A 15,176-nucleotide genomic window follows, 5' to 3' on the forward strand; every position below is an offset into this window, starting at 1 on the left:
CAGCTTCATCCACCAGAACACAGGCACCAGTCCCCTCCACCAGGAAGCCTACACAACCCACTGAACCAACCTTAGCCACTGGGGACAGACACCAAAAACAACGGGAAATATGAACCTGCAGCCTGTGAAAAGGAGACCCCAAACACAGTAAGTGAAGCAAAATGAGAAGACAGAGAAATACACAGCAGATGAAGGAGCAAAGTAAAAACCCACCAGACCAAACAAATGAAGAGGAAATAGGCAGTCTACCTGAAAAAGAATTCAGAGTGATGATGGTAAAGATGATCCAAAATCTTGGAAATAGAATGGAGAAAATACAAGAAACATTTAACAAGGACCTAGAAAAACTAAAGAGCAAACAAAGAATGATGAACAACACAATAAATGAAATTAAAAATTCTCTAGAAGGAATCAATAGCAGAATAACTGAGGCAGAAGAATGGATAAGTGACCTGGAAGATAAAATAGTGGAAATAACTACTGCAGAGCAGAATAAAGAAAAAAGAATGAAAAGAATTGAGGACAGTCTCAGAGACCCCTGGGACAACATTAAACGCACCAACATTCAAATTATAGGGGTCCCAGAAGAAGAAGAGGAAAAAAAAGGGACTGAGAAAATATTTGAAGAGGTTATAATTGAAAACTTCCCTCATAAGGGAAAGGAAATAGTCAATCAAGTCCAGGAAGCACAGAGAGTCCCATACAGGATAAATCCAAGGAGAAACATGCCAAGACACATATTAATCAAATGATCAAAAATTAAATACAAAGAAAAAATAGTAAAGGCAGCAAGGGAAAAGCAACAAATAACATACAAGGGAATCCCCATAAGGTTAACAGCTGATCTTTCAGCAAAAACCCTGCAAGCCAGAAGGGTGAGGCAGGACATATTTAAAGTGATGAAACGGAAAAACCTACAACAAAGATTACTCTACCCAGCAAGGATCTCATTCAGGTTCGATGGAGAAATTAAAACCTTTACAGACAAGCAAAAGCTAAGAGAATTCAGCACCACCAAACCAGCTTTACAACAAATGCTAAAGGAACTTCTCTAGGCAGGAAACAGAAGACAAGCAAAAGACCTACAATAACAAACCCAAAACAATTACGAAAATGGTAATAGGAACAAACATATCGATAATTACCTTCAATGTAAATGGATTAAATGCTCCAACCAAAAGACATAGACTGGCTGAATGGATACAAAAACAAGACCCATATATATGCTGTCTACAAGAGACCCACTTCAGACCTAGAGACACATAAAGACTGAAACTGAGGGGATGGACAAAGATATTCCATGCAAATGGAAATCAAAAGAAAGCTGCAGTAGCAATTCTCATATCAGAAAAAAAAGACTTTAAAATACAGACTATTACAAGAGACAAAGAAGGACACTACATAATGATCAAGGGATCAGTCCAAGAAGAAGATATAACAATTGTAAATATTTATGCACCCAACACAGGATCACCTCAATACATAAGGCAAATGCTAACAGCCATAAAAGGGGAAATTGACAGTAACACAATAATAGTAGGGGACTTTAACACCCCACTTTCACCAATGGACAGATCATCTAAAATGAAAATAAACAAGGAAACACAAGCCTAAAAAGACACATTAAACAGGATGGACTTAATTGATATTTATAGGACATTCCATCCAAAAACAATAGAATACACTTTCTTCTCAAGTGCTCATGGAACATTTTCCAGGATAGACCATATCTTGGGTCACAAATCAAGCCTTGGTAAATTTAAGAAAATTGAAATCATATCAAGTATCTTTTCTGACCACAACGTTATAAGACTAGAAATCAAAAAATCCCTAGAAACAAATAACAATGAAAACACAACGACCCAAAACCTATGGAATGCAGCAAAAGCAGTTCTAAGAGGGAAGTTTATAACAATACAATCCTACCTCAAGAAACAAGAAACATCTCAAATAAACAACCTAACCTTACACCTAAATCAATTAGAGAAAGAAGAACAAAAAAAAATCCAAGGTTAGCAGAAGGAAAGAAATCATAAAGATCAGGTCAGAAATAAATGGAAAAGAAATGAAGGAAATGATAGCAAAAATCAATAAAACTAAAAGCTGGTTCTTTGAGAATATAAACAAAACTTATAAACCATTAGCCAGACTCATCAAGAAAAAAGGGAAAAGACACAAATCCATAGAATTAGAAATGAATAAGGAGAAGTAACAACTGACACTGCAGAAATACAAAGGATCATGAGAGATTACTACAAACAACTATATGCCTAAAATGGACAACCTGGAAGAAATGGATAAATTCTTAGAAAAGAACAACCTTCTGAGACTGAACCAGGAAGAAATAGGAAATGTAAACAGACCAATCACAAGCACTGAAATTGAAATTGTGATTAAAAATCTTCCAACAAACAAAAGCCCAGCACCAGGTGGCTTCACAGGCGAATTCTATCAAATATTTAGAAAAGAGCTAACACCTATCCTTCTCAAAATCTTCCAAAATATAGCAGAGGGAGGAACACTCCCAAACTCATTCTACGAGGCCACCATCACCCTGATACCAAAACCAGACAAAGATGTCACAAAAAAAAGAAAACTACAGGTCAATATCACTGATGAACATAGATGCAAAAATCCTCAACAAAATACTAGCAAACAGTATCCAACAGCCCATTAAAAGGATCATACACCATGATCAAGTGGGGTTTATCCCAAGAATGTAATGATTCTTCAATATACGCAAATCAATCAATGTGATACACCATATTAACAAATTGAAGGAGAAAAACCATATGATCATCTCAGTACATGCAGAAAAACCTTTTGAAAAAATTCAACACCCATTTGTGATAAAAACCCTCCAGAAAGTAGGCATAGAGGGAACCTACCTCAACATAATGAAGGCCATATATGACAAACCCACAGCCAACATCGTTCTCAGTGGTGAAAAACTGAAACCATTTTCACTAAGATCAGGAACAAGACAAGGTTGCCCACTCTCACCGCTATTTTTCAACACAGTTTTGGAAGTTTTGGCCACACCAATCAGAGAAGAAAAAGAAGTAAAAGGAATCCAAATCGGAAAAGAAGAAGTAAAACTGTCACCTTTTGCAGATGGCGTGATACTAAACATAGAGAATCCTAAAGATGCTACCAGAAAACTACTAGAGCTAATCAATGAATTTGGTGAAGTAGCAGGATACAAAATTAATGCACAGAAATCTCTTGCATTCCTATACACTAATGATGAAATCTGAAAGAGAAATTAAGGAAACAGTCACACTTACCATTGCAAAAAAAAGAATAAAATACCTAGGAATAAACCTATCTAAGGAGACAAAAGACCTGTATGCAGAAAACTATAAGACACTGATGAAAGAAATTAAAGATGATACAAACAGTTGGAGAGATATACCATGTTCTTGAATTGGAAGAATCAATGTTGTGAAAATGACTATACTACCCAAAGCAATCTACAGATTCAGTGCAATCCCTATCAAACTACCAATGGCATTTTTCACAGAACTAGAACAAAAAATTGTACAATTTGTATGGAAACAACAAAAGACCCCGAATAGCCAAACAATCTTGAGAAAGAAAAACGGAGCTGGAGGAATCAGGCTCCCTGACTTGAGACTATACTACAAAGGTACAGTAATCAAGAGAGTATGGTACTGGCACAAAAACAGAAATATAGATCAATGGGACAGGACAGAAAGCCCAGAGATAAACACCCGCACATATGGTCACCTTATCTTTGATAAAGGAGGCAAGAATATACAATGGAGAAAAGGCAGCCTCTTCAATAAGTGGTGCTAGGAAAACTGGACAGCTACATGTAAAAGAATGAAATTAGAACCCTCCCTAACACCATACACAAAAATAAACTCAAAATGGATTAAAGACCTAAATGTAAGGCCAGATACTATAAAACTCCTAGAGGAAAACATAGGCAGAACACTGTATGGCATTAATCACAGCAAGATCCTTTTTGACCCACCTCCTAGAGAAATGGAAATAAAAACAAAAATAAATAAATGGGACCTAATGAAACTTAGCTTTTTCGCAGCAAAGGAAACCATAAACAAGATGAAAAGACAACCCTCAGAATGGGAGAAAATAGTTGCAAACGAAGCAACAGACAAAGGATTAATCTCCAAAATATACAAGCAGCTCATGCAGCTCAATATCAAAAAAACAAACAACCCAATCCAAAAATGGGCAGAAGACCTAAATAGACATTTCTGCAAAGAAGACAGACAGATTGCCAACAAACACATGAAAGGATGCTCAATATCACTAAGCATTAGAGAAATGCAAATCAAAACTACAATGAGGTATCACCTCACACCAGTCAGAATGGCCATCATCAAAAAATCTACAGACAATAAATGCTGGAGAGGGTGTGGAGAGAAGGGAACCCTCTGGCACTGTTGGTGGGAGTGTAAATTGATACAGTCACTATGGAGAACAGTATGGAGGTTCCTTAAAAAACTAAAAATAGAACTGCCGTACGACCCAGCAATCCCACTACTGGGCATATACCCTGAGAAACCATAATTCAAAAAGGGTCATGTACCACAATGTTCATTGCAGCACTATTTACAATAGCCAGGGCATGGAAGCAGCCTAAGTGTCCATTGACAGATGAATGGATACAGAAGATGTGGCACATATATACAATGGAATATTTACTCAGCCATAAAAAGAAACGAAATTGAGTTATTTGTAGTGAGGTGCATGGACCTAGAGTCAGTCATACAGAGTGAAGTAAGTCAGCAAGAGAAAAACAAATACCGTATGCTAAAACATATATATGGAATCTAGAAGAAAAAGAAAATGGTTCTGAAGAACCTAGGGTCAGGACAGGAATAAAGACGCAGACGTAGAGAATGGACTTGAGGATATGGGGAGGGGGAAGGGTAAGCTGGGACGAAGTGCGAGAGTGGCATTGACATATATACACTACCAAATGTAAAATAGATAGCTAGTGGGAAGCAGCCACATAGCACAGGGAGATCAGCTCGGTGCTTTGTGACCACCTAGAGGGGTGGGATAGGGAGGGTGGAAGGGAGACGCAAGAAGAAGGGGGTATGGGGTTATGTATACATATAGCTGATTCACTTTGTTATACAGCAGAAACTAACACAACATTGTAAAGCAATTATACTACAATAAAGATGTTAAAAAAAATACCACCAAATATATACAGTCTTGAAAAGTGAGATGACTCAAAGGCTTGAGGTCATAATATATCAATAATAATAATAATATTCTATGTGTATAGCACTTTATAAATTACAAAATGCTTTAACTATACATTGATTTCCATTGTAGTAAACGCTGAGGAAAAGGTACCATTTTCTAGGTAAGAAAGCAGACTTAGAAAATTTTAGTAACTAGTCTACGATACCGTGATTTCTTCGTTTACGCAAAATATTGAGAAAAGAAGAAATAAGTACAGGTGTTATAAATCCATGTCCAGGCCTCTTTCCCATGTGACCTCTGCCTCTTCTGAGCTTTAAATGACGTAATGAGTTTTCTCACTTATTCATACATTCATCAACAACTATTTATTGTACAACCTCTGTGTGCCAGTCATTATGCTGGGCACTGTGGATGCTGTGATGGACAAGACACATGCTCTGCCTTCACAGCAAGCTTGCCATCTGGCAAAGGACAGAGGCATGTCATCCACACTAGTCATTAAAAATGAGTGAGGTGTGTGCGACAACAGCAGGAAAATAGCAGGCTGTGGGAGCACAGGAGAAAAGGATCTCACCAAATCATAGGTCAGGAGAGGCTTCCCAGAGGAATTGATGTTTACATCCCCAAGTACCAGTTGATGGAATGAAGAGAGTTCCAAGCTAAAAATAAAGCATGTACGAAGATGCTTCTGAGGGCGAGGTGACCCTAGATCAGAGCCAGAATAGGGATAACCCAGAGGATTTACATATTTAACGTAGTGTATGCCTTCCTACTATTGGCCTACTTAGAGACATCATCTATTCACCCTTCCTTCCCATTCATCCATCCATCCATCCATCCATCCATCCATCCATCCATCCATCCATCCATCTATCCATCCATCCATAGTAGGTGCTGTGATGTTTATTGAGTTAATTAATTTTTTAAACTTTTCTCAAGAGACCCAGTATGTGCCAGGCACTGTGCCTAGTGATGTAGAGAGCATAAAGGTACGCAAGACATCATCCCAGCTGATGTGAAGCTTAAGTGTTAATTGAAGAGATAAACCCGTGCACATATTACCGTAATACAAGCTCGATAGAACGGGTGTCCTAAAAGATGCCCTAAGAAGTTACCACGCACTGGACGTGGGGATAGTACACGGAGGGAAATCTAAGTTTCGGTGATAACGTTAACAGATCAACATCAGACTGAACATTCTCCACCTTTTTCATGTGTCTGTTTGATTATTTATTCTGTTTTGTTTTGTTTTCTGAAATTTGTTCTTCCATAGATTCTGTGGCAACAGCATCCGGGCCACTACTAGTTGAAGTTGCCAAAACTCCTGGTGCCAGCCTTGGTGTGGCCCTGACTACCTCGATGTGCTGTAACAAACAGGTCATTGTCATAGACAAAATCAAATCTGCAAGTATCGCAGACAGGTGAGTGTCATAGAAAGTGCCTACTCTTCAAAACTGCATGTGTGTTAAAATATGTAGAGATATATTTATATATGTATATACATGCACATATGTAATACCTACACATATACACACACAGTAAAAAAAGAGCTCTTCTACCAGTTTATGCAAGCTTCATATACAAAACAAGTTACTGTTCTAGCATTTAAAAATTCACCTACCTTATCAGCCACCCCATCATGTAATGTTGCTTCACCCAAATGTTTGGTGTGGCCTTTAGAAATGGGAAAAAAAGTCAAGCAACTCAGCACATTTACCTACTGTGTCCTAGGGTAATAGCACGTTTTTGGTTTAGGGTAGCTAAGCAGATCTTATTATGTGAACAATTAATCCTGCCACCATACAATCTTATTCCTTTTTTTTTGAAATAAATAAAACAACATTTTTTAAATGATACAATCTTGAAAGAAAGGCCCTCCACCGTCATAGTATGTTAGTCTTAGGGTTTCACCATTTTCAAGGGTCCCCGAAAACATCATTCATTCCCAGGACAATAAAAACGCAGGACTTTTATCCTGAACTCTTCTTCCTAATTAATATTTTAGACTTACAAGAAGGGGGAAAAAAGACTACCTTAGCACCTAATAAATTATTTTACAGCTTCTGGTAAGAAAACCCCCAGCTCATAGCTGAAGCACTCCAAGTGCATCCACGTGGAATTTTATTTTTAGATGACTTGAAATGCTTTTGTCTTGAGAAGTAGACTCTGATCACCGTGGAAATGTTTAGATCTATTGGGCTGGCCGAAAAGTTCATTTGGGTTTTTCCACAAGATCTAACCAAAAAACCTGAACGAACTTTTTGGCCAACCCAATACTTGACTACCCAATCTCCCTGCATGTTTCCAGCCCTCTTCTGCCCAGGCCCTGGCCCTGCCTGGTGAACCTCTGACTCCGATGCACCTGTGGCAACCCCTGTAGTGGTCAATCTACAGCTTCACTGTGCTGGCTGTTACCTACATTCAGCCCTTTAACAGTAATGGCCGTTGACCCACGGGTGCTCTCCCATTCAACGGTGCAGGATGCTTTCATTTTCCCCCTGTTTCTTTCCCATTTCGCAGCGGGTAAGCAGTTTAAGCAGCTGTCCACTTGACTGGTACCTCGGGATGCTGACTGCTGTGTTTGCTGTTCTCAACTCATCCAGTAGCCAGTCTCTTGAGTTCAGCAGGATGTAGCAGCCAGCCCCCCATCCCAGCTACCCCCGCGCCCCACTCACCACGAAGGCCTCCTCTGACTACTCTTTGACTCCTGCATAATTTCCATCATCACTGAGAGCTTTTGTACTAGTAATTGTTTAACTCCAGAAAAACAAAATAAAACACAGTAATCAAGCACTGGTGATCTGAGAGCTTGAGTGAGACAATTCTGAGCAAGCACTGGCTCAATCTTTCCCCAAGTTATTCCCATTAACACAGAAAATAGTTGTAAATGACCCTATTCCCATTCTGTGAGTCACATCTTCACATTCTGAATGTTTACCAACTCACAGATATAAAAACCTAGGAGGAAAACTCACAGAAAAAAGTCAAGGGGAAACATTTTCCTGTTCTTCCCTCCCTTCCTGCTCACTTCCCCTCAACTTGCAGCATCACCACCCCCCAAATAATGTATTTTGTATGAAGGACAAAAGAAAAACATTTCCTTGAGTTTTTCTGTATATTCTACAAGGTTTTACATTCCTCTTCATATCCAAGGAACTTAACATCTGAGAGGCGGTGTTTCCTATAACATCCAAACGATTCCTTTTTTTTAAGTAAGTGAAAACTGTGTGAAGTTTTAACTATGAGGACATGAAAGTCGGAATCCAAGGAGGACGGCACGCCATCGTAGTGAGACTTTCTCCTTTCCGTAGATGTGGTGCTCTGCACGTGGGCGATCACATCCTGTCCATCGACGGGACCAGCATGGAGTACTGTACGCTCGCAGAAGCAACCCAGTTCCTGGCCAACACCACCGACCAGGTCAAGCTTGAGATTCTTCCCCATCATCAGACCCGCCTGGCCCTGAAGGGACCTGACCATGGTGAGAGGATCCATCCGGATAAATATCTGTTAATCCTCCTCTTGCAATGATTGCTTCTCCAGCAGAGTTAGAAAGCAGGGAGAAGCTGAGTTTAATTCTGCCTGTGTCATTTCTTTTCAAAACCACAGGTGATCTTTGTTTACTCTTCTTCATCTTCCCAATCCCTTTTCCCAAGCCACAGGTAATTTACTTGAAACCCGCAAATTGAGGAAAGAAACGTTGTTTGAAATAGAATTTTCAGCCTTGTACTATTTAATTTTTTTTTAAAGCCTTTGGTGCAAATTGAGTGTGGAGAGAAGGGAAATAATTTGACTTCCTGTTATTCATATTGAATTTCCACTCTGCTGAAAGGACAGTAAAGGCAAATAGTAAAACTCCCAGTTTTTAAAAATAAAGTGGGTATCATGCCAGACCCTTCAAATATTGGGGGAGGTGGATGGGAACAGTTGCATGAGGGATGACTTTCTCTAGATTTTGTCTGTTCGCCAGAGTCGTTTTTTTCTTAGGATGGAGAACAACCTTTCTGACCAAATATTTCTCCTGGGAGTATCAGAATATTTCACTACAGTTATGCAGTAACAAGTGTCAATTGAGGGAATCTGCATTTTCACTGTCTTGAAGCTCACAGATCTACTTGCTGAGCATTTATATACCATCCCACCTAGGCATCTTTAAATAAAACCCAGTGCAAGAGAAAGGACTTTGAGCCCAAAATCAAATGAAGAAAGACTCTCCAGTGAGGTCTTTGTTCCAACCCTCCTCCCTCCTTTTCCTTAAACCAAGCACCCTCCATTTTTATTCCTTGAAACCAATTCCTCGAAGCCTCACTAATAGTATCAGGGCTCCCTAAAGGCGAAGAACACATTTCTGTATGTTTAGTTAGCAAGAGAAGAATTTTCTCTGGAACCGAAATTTTGCTTATGAGGAGGTCATTTGTATCCTATGTCTTCAACCTTCTAAAACACACTGCACTTTTCCACAGTTTAGGAAAAAAAAGAGGTACCAAATAATTTTCATACTGAATGAGTCAGCTGGATGCAACCTTTTTTAATTAAATGGAGCTTAGACAGCCCTGGAGCTAATGAAAATCTCCAGTACAGCATTCCCTTTATCAGATTTTAATTTTACACATTGGAGTTGGAGAAATGAGGCAGCCGAGGCAGGTTATGAAATTCCGCCTCATTTGAATGGAAATGATAAGGGGGTGCAATTCATGGGAACATTCCCTTCCCGTCAAGGGGCCATGCGGGCCTCTCCCGCTCACTGGCTGAGAAGGGAGATTTCTAAAACCGTTAAGTTTCTTCTAAATTAATCTGAAGTCGCCACTGGATTTGGAGCACAGCGGGCACAACAGTGCCCACTGCCTAGTGCTTTTTCAGCGTGAGATTTCGCTTGGTAAATTCTGGTATCAGTGAATCAGGAAAGTGAACAGACCCTATAAAAATGTCCTTGTCTTTAGCAACCTCATTTTTCCCACCTTTTATTTGCCCTGTATACAAATCATAAATAGTTCAAATAGTTTCCACTCATGAAATATTAAATATTTTTACCTGCCAAGACAGTCTGAGAAGATGAATTTATATATACTAAAATGGATGGAAACCAAAAATTAATTTTTCTTTTCTTCACTGTGGAAAACCTGACATCATTTGTGATTTTTCAGGGGGGTGAAGGGCTGGTCATTTTAGTAATTCTAGCTTCTGTTTTTGACCCTGTCATCCACTTTTGTTGAAAATTGTTCACCATCTTCTTTATCTAACATACAGACATCTCCCTATATTTTACATTAAAATCAGACTTGTATTTCCAAGAAGAAATAAATATTGGCTCTTAAACATAATTAAATCCCCGTTAATCCTCAAAAATGTTATTGCGTTTATAATTCTCAAACTTCTGTTTTGGTATGTAGTGGTGTTGGTTTACATAGTTTTACCCCTTTACTACAAGAAAGTTCTGGTTATTTTTTCAAAATCTCTGATGCCTAAACAGCATGTCTCTCATCCCATAGGTGGATGGAGATATAACATTTCCCAGATTTTGCTTAGCAACAAAGCATTCAGGAAAATATAGCATTCAGGGAAATATAGAAATGGGCACATCAACCAGGAATAGATTAACTGTGCCTTTTGCTGGGAAGTAGCAACATTCAAAAAGCCAACAAGAATGAGTTTTTAAAAGAGCTCAGAAATTGTTCCCACTGAGGGTCTTTGGGAGGCATAGTCATGACTGGAAAAAACTTTGTAAAAGATTTCGGAAAAGAAAATGTGAGCAGAGTCATGAGGTTCTATACATTCAGTACCAGGAGGACTTCCATTTCTGAGCCCCAGGAGCAACCACCAGAGTAGCTGTTGCCTACACCCTTGGACTCCTGGACAGGACAAGAGGGTACACTTAGAGAAGAGGACAAAATTTCAACAGTGATGTCACCATGGAATGATAGGAAAAACATTATATTTTCCTTGCTGTTTATCTGTAACAGAGGACTTAGGAACACACATCGGAAGAGACAGTGGAGTGTGGTGGCTGAGGGCAGCAACTCAGAGTCAGACTTTGAGCACTTTAATTCTGACTCCACCGCTTGGGAACTTAGCAAGTTACCCAAGTTTTCTATACCTCAGTTTCTTCATCTGTAAAATGGGTATTATAATAATACCTACCTCATAGGTATATCGTGAGTATTATCTGAGATAATCCATGTAAAAGCACTTAGCACAGTGCCTGGTATATAGCGAGTACTCAGTGAAAGCTGACTGTTATTATGGGGACCATTAAATGGGAGAATATAAATGAATGTTTTTTGCAAAATGAAAGAGCATGCCAAAAATGTAACATCTAATTTTTAAACTAAAATACTTGCCTAACATATGAATATTAAGTACACCACCATGAAACAGAATAGATTTAGAGTGCACGTTCAAAATAGGCTATAGCTGTCTTCTCTGGCCTACATTGTTTGTTGAACGCCTTTTGCATTCATTATCCATGGCATGCAGTTTTGTGCATTATCGAATATAATTTTTGTCTCAATTATTTTATGTGTATGAAGATTTAGTCCCCAGTAGTAGTTCAAAGTCAAAGTAAATGTTATGACCTACATTTAACCTGCCTGCCACAAATGGCACAGTGCCAGGCATACAATAGGTGCTCAATAGCTTTCTTATTGAGTTATTAATTGGGCTTGACAGTAATCAAAAATGCCCAGTAATTTTCAAAGCACTCCATAAAGAACTGGGTCGAAAAGTGAGTGTAGAATTCTGAAGTTCACTCACTGTACCTCATTTGACAATATTTTACAGAGCTCAATAGAATGGCTGTGGGGTAGATTAGCCAGACCCAGCAATGACTGCATCTTGCTAAAAAGTCTTCTGGTACACCCTAAAGTAGAATGAGGATGGTGAAAGAGAATCCATCAGGGACTTCCTGGACAGTGCTCTTTATCTGAAGGAAACTGCTGCTGCAGTGTGGACAGTGGGGACATGGACCCTCTGGCTGATATTCCTGTTCATTCATGCATGCATCCATTCACACATTCATTCACTCATTCATCAGTCATTATATACCAGACACTGTTCTAGTTGCCATGATACATCTAGTGAGCAAGACAAGCAAAGTGGATTCCTAGTCTCATGGAATTTACATTCCAGTGTAGAGGGACAAACATTAAAAGTATATTAAATAAATAAAGCCATTTCAGACAGTAATAAGTGATATGAAGAATATAAAACAGCAATGGGATAGCATGGATGGGAGAGGGCAGCTGCTTCATCCAAGGAGGTCAGAACAACTCTGAGGTGATGGTACCTGAGCTGAGACCTGAATGATAGTAGGAGGCCAGCCATGCAAACAAGGGGGAGGAGAATATTAGAGGTAGGAAGAACAGGAAGTGCAAATGCCCTGAGGCAGGAAGCAGCCTGGCTTGTTCTAAGACAAGACAGAAGACCAACATGGCTCAAACAGGCAGTGATGAGGAGAGTGCTAGGGGATGAAGCTGGAGAGATAAGTAGGGCTTACTTTTGATTCCGTTTGTAATTGTAACCCATTGAAGTACCTTAAATGGGAGTCACATGATCTAACTTACGTATTTGAAAGATCATTCTGTATTGTGGATACAGAGATGAACCAGGGAGCCAAGTCTGAAGATGAGGAAGTGATCTAGGTGAAGGAGATGGTGGCTTGAAAGTAGAATAGTGGAGAGGGAGATGGAACCCAAACTGGAAACAGCAGTGGATAGAAGGAAAGGGCCAGATGGTTTAGGGTTACAAAATTATGGTGGCCAGAAAAGTGTGCTGCAGATTCCTGAAATATTCTCTAAACTTAAGTGCCCAATGAGTGAAATTTGTTGAGTAAGAGATACATCTATTTCCTTTAAAAGATGATTCATTGGCAAGTAGATAGAAAGTAGACAGAATCAGTGCTATTAATAAAGGGTCATTGGATTTTATTCTGTGTACGAGCATTATGCTAAACACCTTAGGTACATAATTCTCACAGTTGGCCTGTGGAATAGATGCTTTCATGATCTCCACTTGACATATGAGAAAACTGAGGCCTCGAGAGGTTGAGTAACTGGCCAGGGTCATATACAGAAGACGGGCTGGAGCCGGAACAGAAACTCAGGTTGGCCTCAGCCCATGGTGATCTGTCCACACTAGTGCTTTTGTTCCATTTACTGTCTCATTCCAGAAAGGCTGTGAAGTGGCCAGTGAGACTGATATCACGGATGGTATAATCTAAACTCTTATGTAAATAATCCTCCTTTAAATACTTACAGAGTATTTGACCTCACTACATGAATAGATGCTGCAAAATCATTCACATGTAAGGCATCTAACCTTAGAATCATAACAGTAGGAGATAAAAGTTCATATTTTATTTTTCATTTTTTAAGATACTTAAATGAAAAATTTCATGTCAATATAGTAACAAACATAAAAGTGCTCGTATTTCAGGACACTGGGTAGAAAATCAAATCTAAACTATTGAAATTAGAATGGAAATATGATATACAATTTTTTGAAAATAAAGGGGACACCAGAATTTTGAAATTGACTTTATTAAAAATTCATGGCATCTTAAGGAAATATAAAGTATTTGAAATACTTTAATAATTAAATATCTCTTTCAAATGTAAATACATCTTTTAAAAATACCCCCCAAATTGTAAAATATATTGAGACTTTTATCTTCTGATTAGAGTATAAATAAGATCCTGATAATGATAGATGATTAGAGTGGTTTATTGTTGAGAAAAATCAAGTTCAAGGGATGAATAGTAGTGTAATTAAAATGTCAGAGCAGTAAATTTTGATGTGTGACTAGTAAACCCCTTGAATCAGGAGCCAATGTGATTTATCGTTCCTTCTTTCCTTTTTCTCAAAACAAGTGCTACTAACTGGCCAAGAATTGCAAATCTTTAATCACTAATCTTGTGCCATAGATCTTTGTGGGGTTGACTTTTAAGTTTAAAAAAAAATGTTTTTAATCTCTGCTGTGAAGCACAGGGGGAGATTAAAATTGATTCAATAGTCATCTTAAAAGGAGAAAAAATGGGCTGGGGAAAGACATGCATTATTCTTGGGAAGATGAAAAGTTACCATCCCTGATGTTAATCATCAGTTTTGCTGACCACTGAGAAAAGGGCAAAGTCAATATATATATATATATATATATTTTTTTTTTTTGCAAGCAGCTTTCATTTTTTTGTTACACTTTTTATTTGTGCAATTCAGTTACTTTTTCCTCTTTTTTTTTTTTTGGTTCTTTGTTTGTTTTTCTTATTTCTCATCATCACTTCATATGGGCAGTGAAAATTCAGAGGAGCGACAGGCAACCTCCCTGGGATTCCTGGGCCAGCGACCACTGCAGTCTTCACACCTACCATCACTATAATACGTACCACCCTGACCATTGCAGAGCGCCAGCCCTGACATTCGCGAAAGCACCTCCTCCAAACAGCCCTCGTAATGTTCCAGGCTTTCGCCTCCTGGTCTTTTACTTAAATTATATTCTTCTCACCCCTTCCTCATCTGATTCATACCATTTTTGGTTTCATGGGTGTGGTGTGCTTTTCTTTATGTAGTAGCAACTTATCATTTCTGTCATCTCTTAAGTCCTTCTTTTCCATCAGAAAGCATTTGTTGTTAGGAAAGGACGTAAAGGTTCAGAATGCTTTATGTGTGGTCAGGAAATAACAATGCAGAATAGTATATACAGTACAGTATTCTCAGACCTTATTTGTGTATGTGGAATCACTTGTGAAATTCATGTTAGAAAACATCTATGAAAATGAGGTTATGTATTTGGTGCACTGAGTTGTTATTTATGGAGAAACTTGTTTTAATGTTTACTTTTTTGTCTAAAGCAAAATTCATAGAGCCTCTCGGTGTTGCATTATACTTATGAGGATCAGTGCTGCTCCTCAGGCATTTCCGGGCCCTTGTAACTCAGATTCTAAAGCGCTGTCTCCATGGCTCCTGAGATCTGGTCT

At 38.7% G+C, this 15,176-nt stretch overlaps 1 protein-coding gene across 6 annotated transcripts in view; it reads left to right on the forward strand.

Annotated features, from left to right (window-relative positions):
- GRIP1 (glutamate receptor interacting protein 1) overlaps positions 1-15,176 on the forward strand; it is a 721,542-nt gene that overhangs the window by 605,227 nt on the left and 101,139 nt on the right. For 3 of the 6 annotated variants that reach the window (XM_061206276.1, XM_061206277.1, XM_061206278.1), the window contains exons 8-10: positions 6,482-6,629; positions 8,520-8,689; positions 14,494-14,649. In XM_061206276.1, the coding sequence (XP_061062259.1) occupies positions 6,482-6,629; positions 8,520-8,689; positions 14,494-14,649 (474 nt within the window). The remainder of the gene's footprint in view (positions 1-6,481; positions 6,630-8,519; positions 8,690-14,493; positions 14,650-15,176) is intronic. The other 3 variants (XM_061206279.1, XM_061206280.1, XM_061206281.1) reach the window with 1 other exon arrangement.

The sequence above is a fragment of the Eubalaena glacialis genome, chromosome 11, assembly GCF_028564815.1.
Source record: "Eubalaena glacialis isolate mEubGla1 chromosome 11, mEubGla1.1.hap2.+ XY, whole genome shotgun sequence".
In the NCBI taxonomy this organism is placed as follows: domain Eukaryota; kingdom Metazoa; phylum Chordata; class Mammalia; order Artiodactyla; family Balaenidae; genus Eubalaena; species Eubalaena glacialis.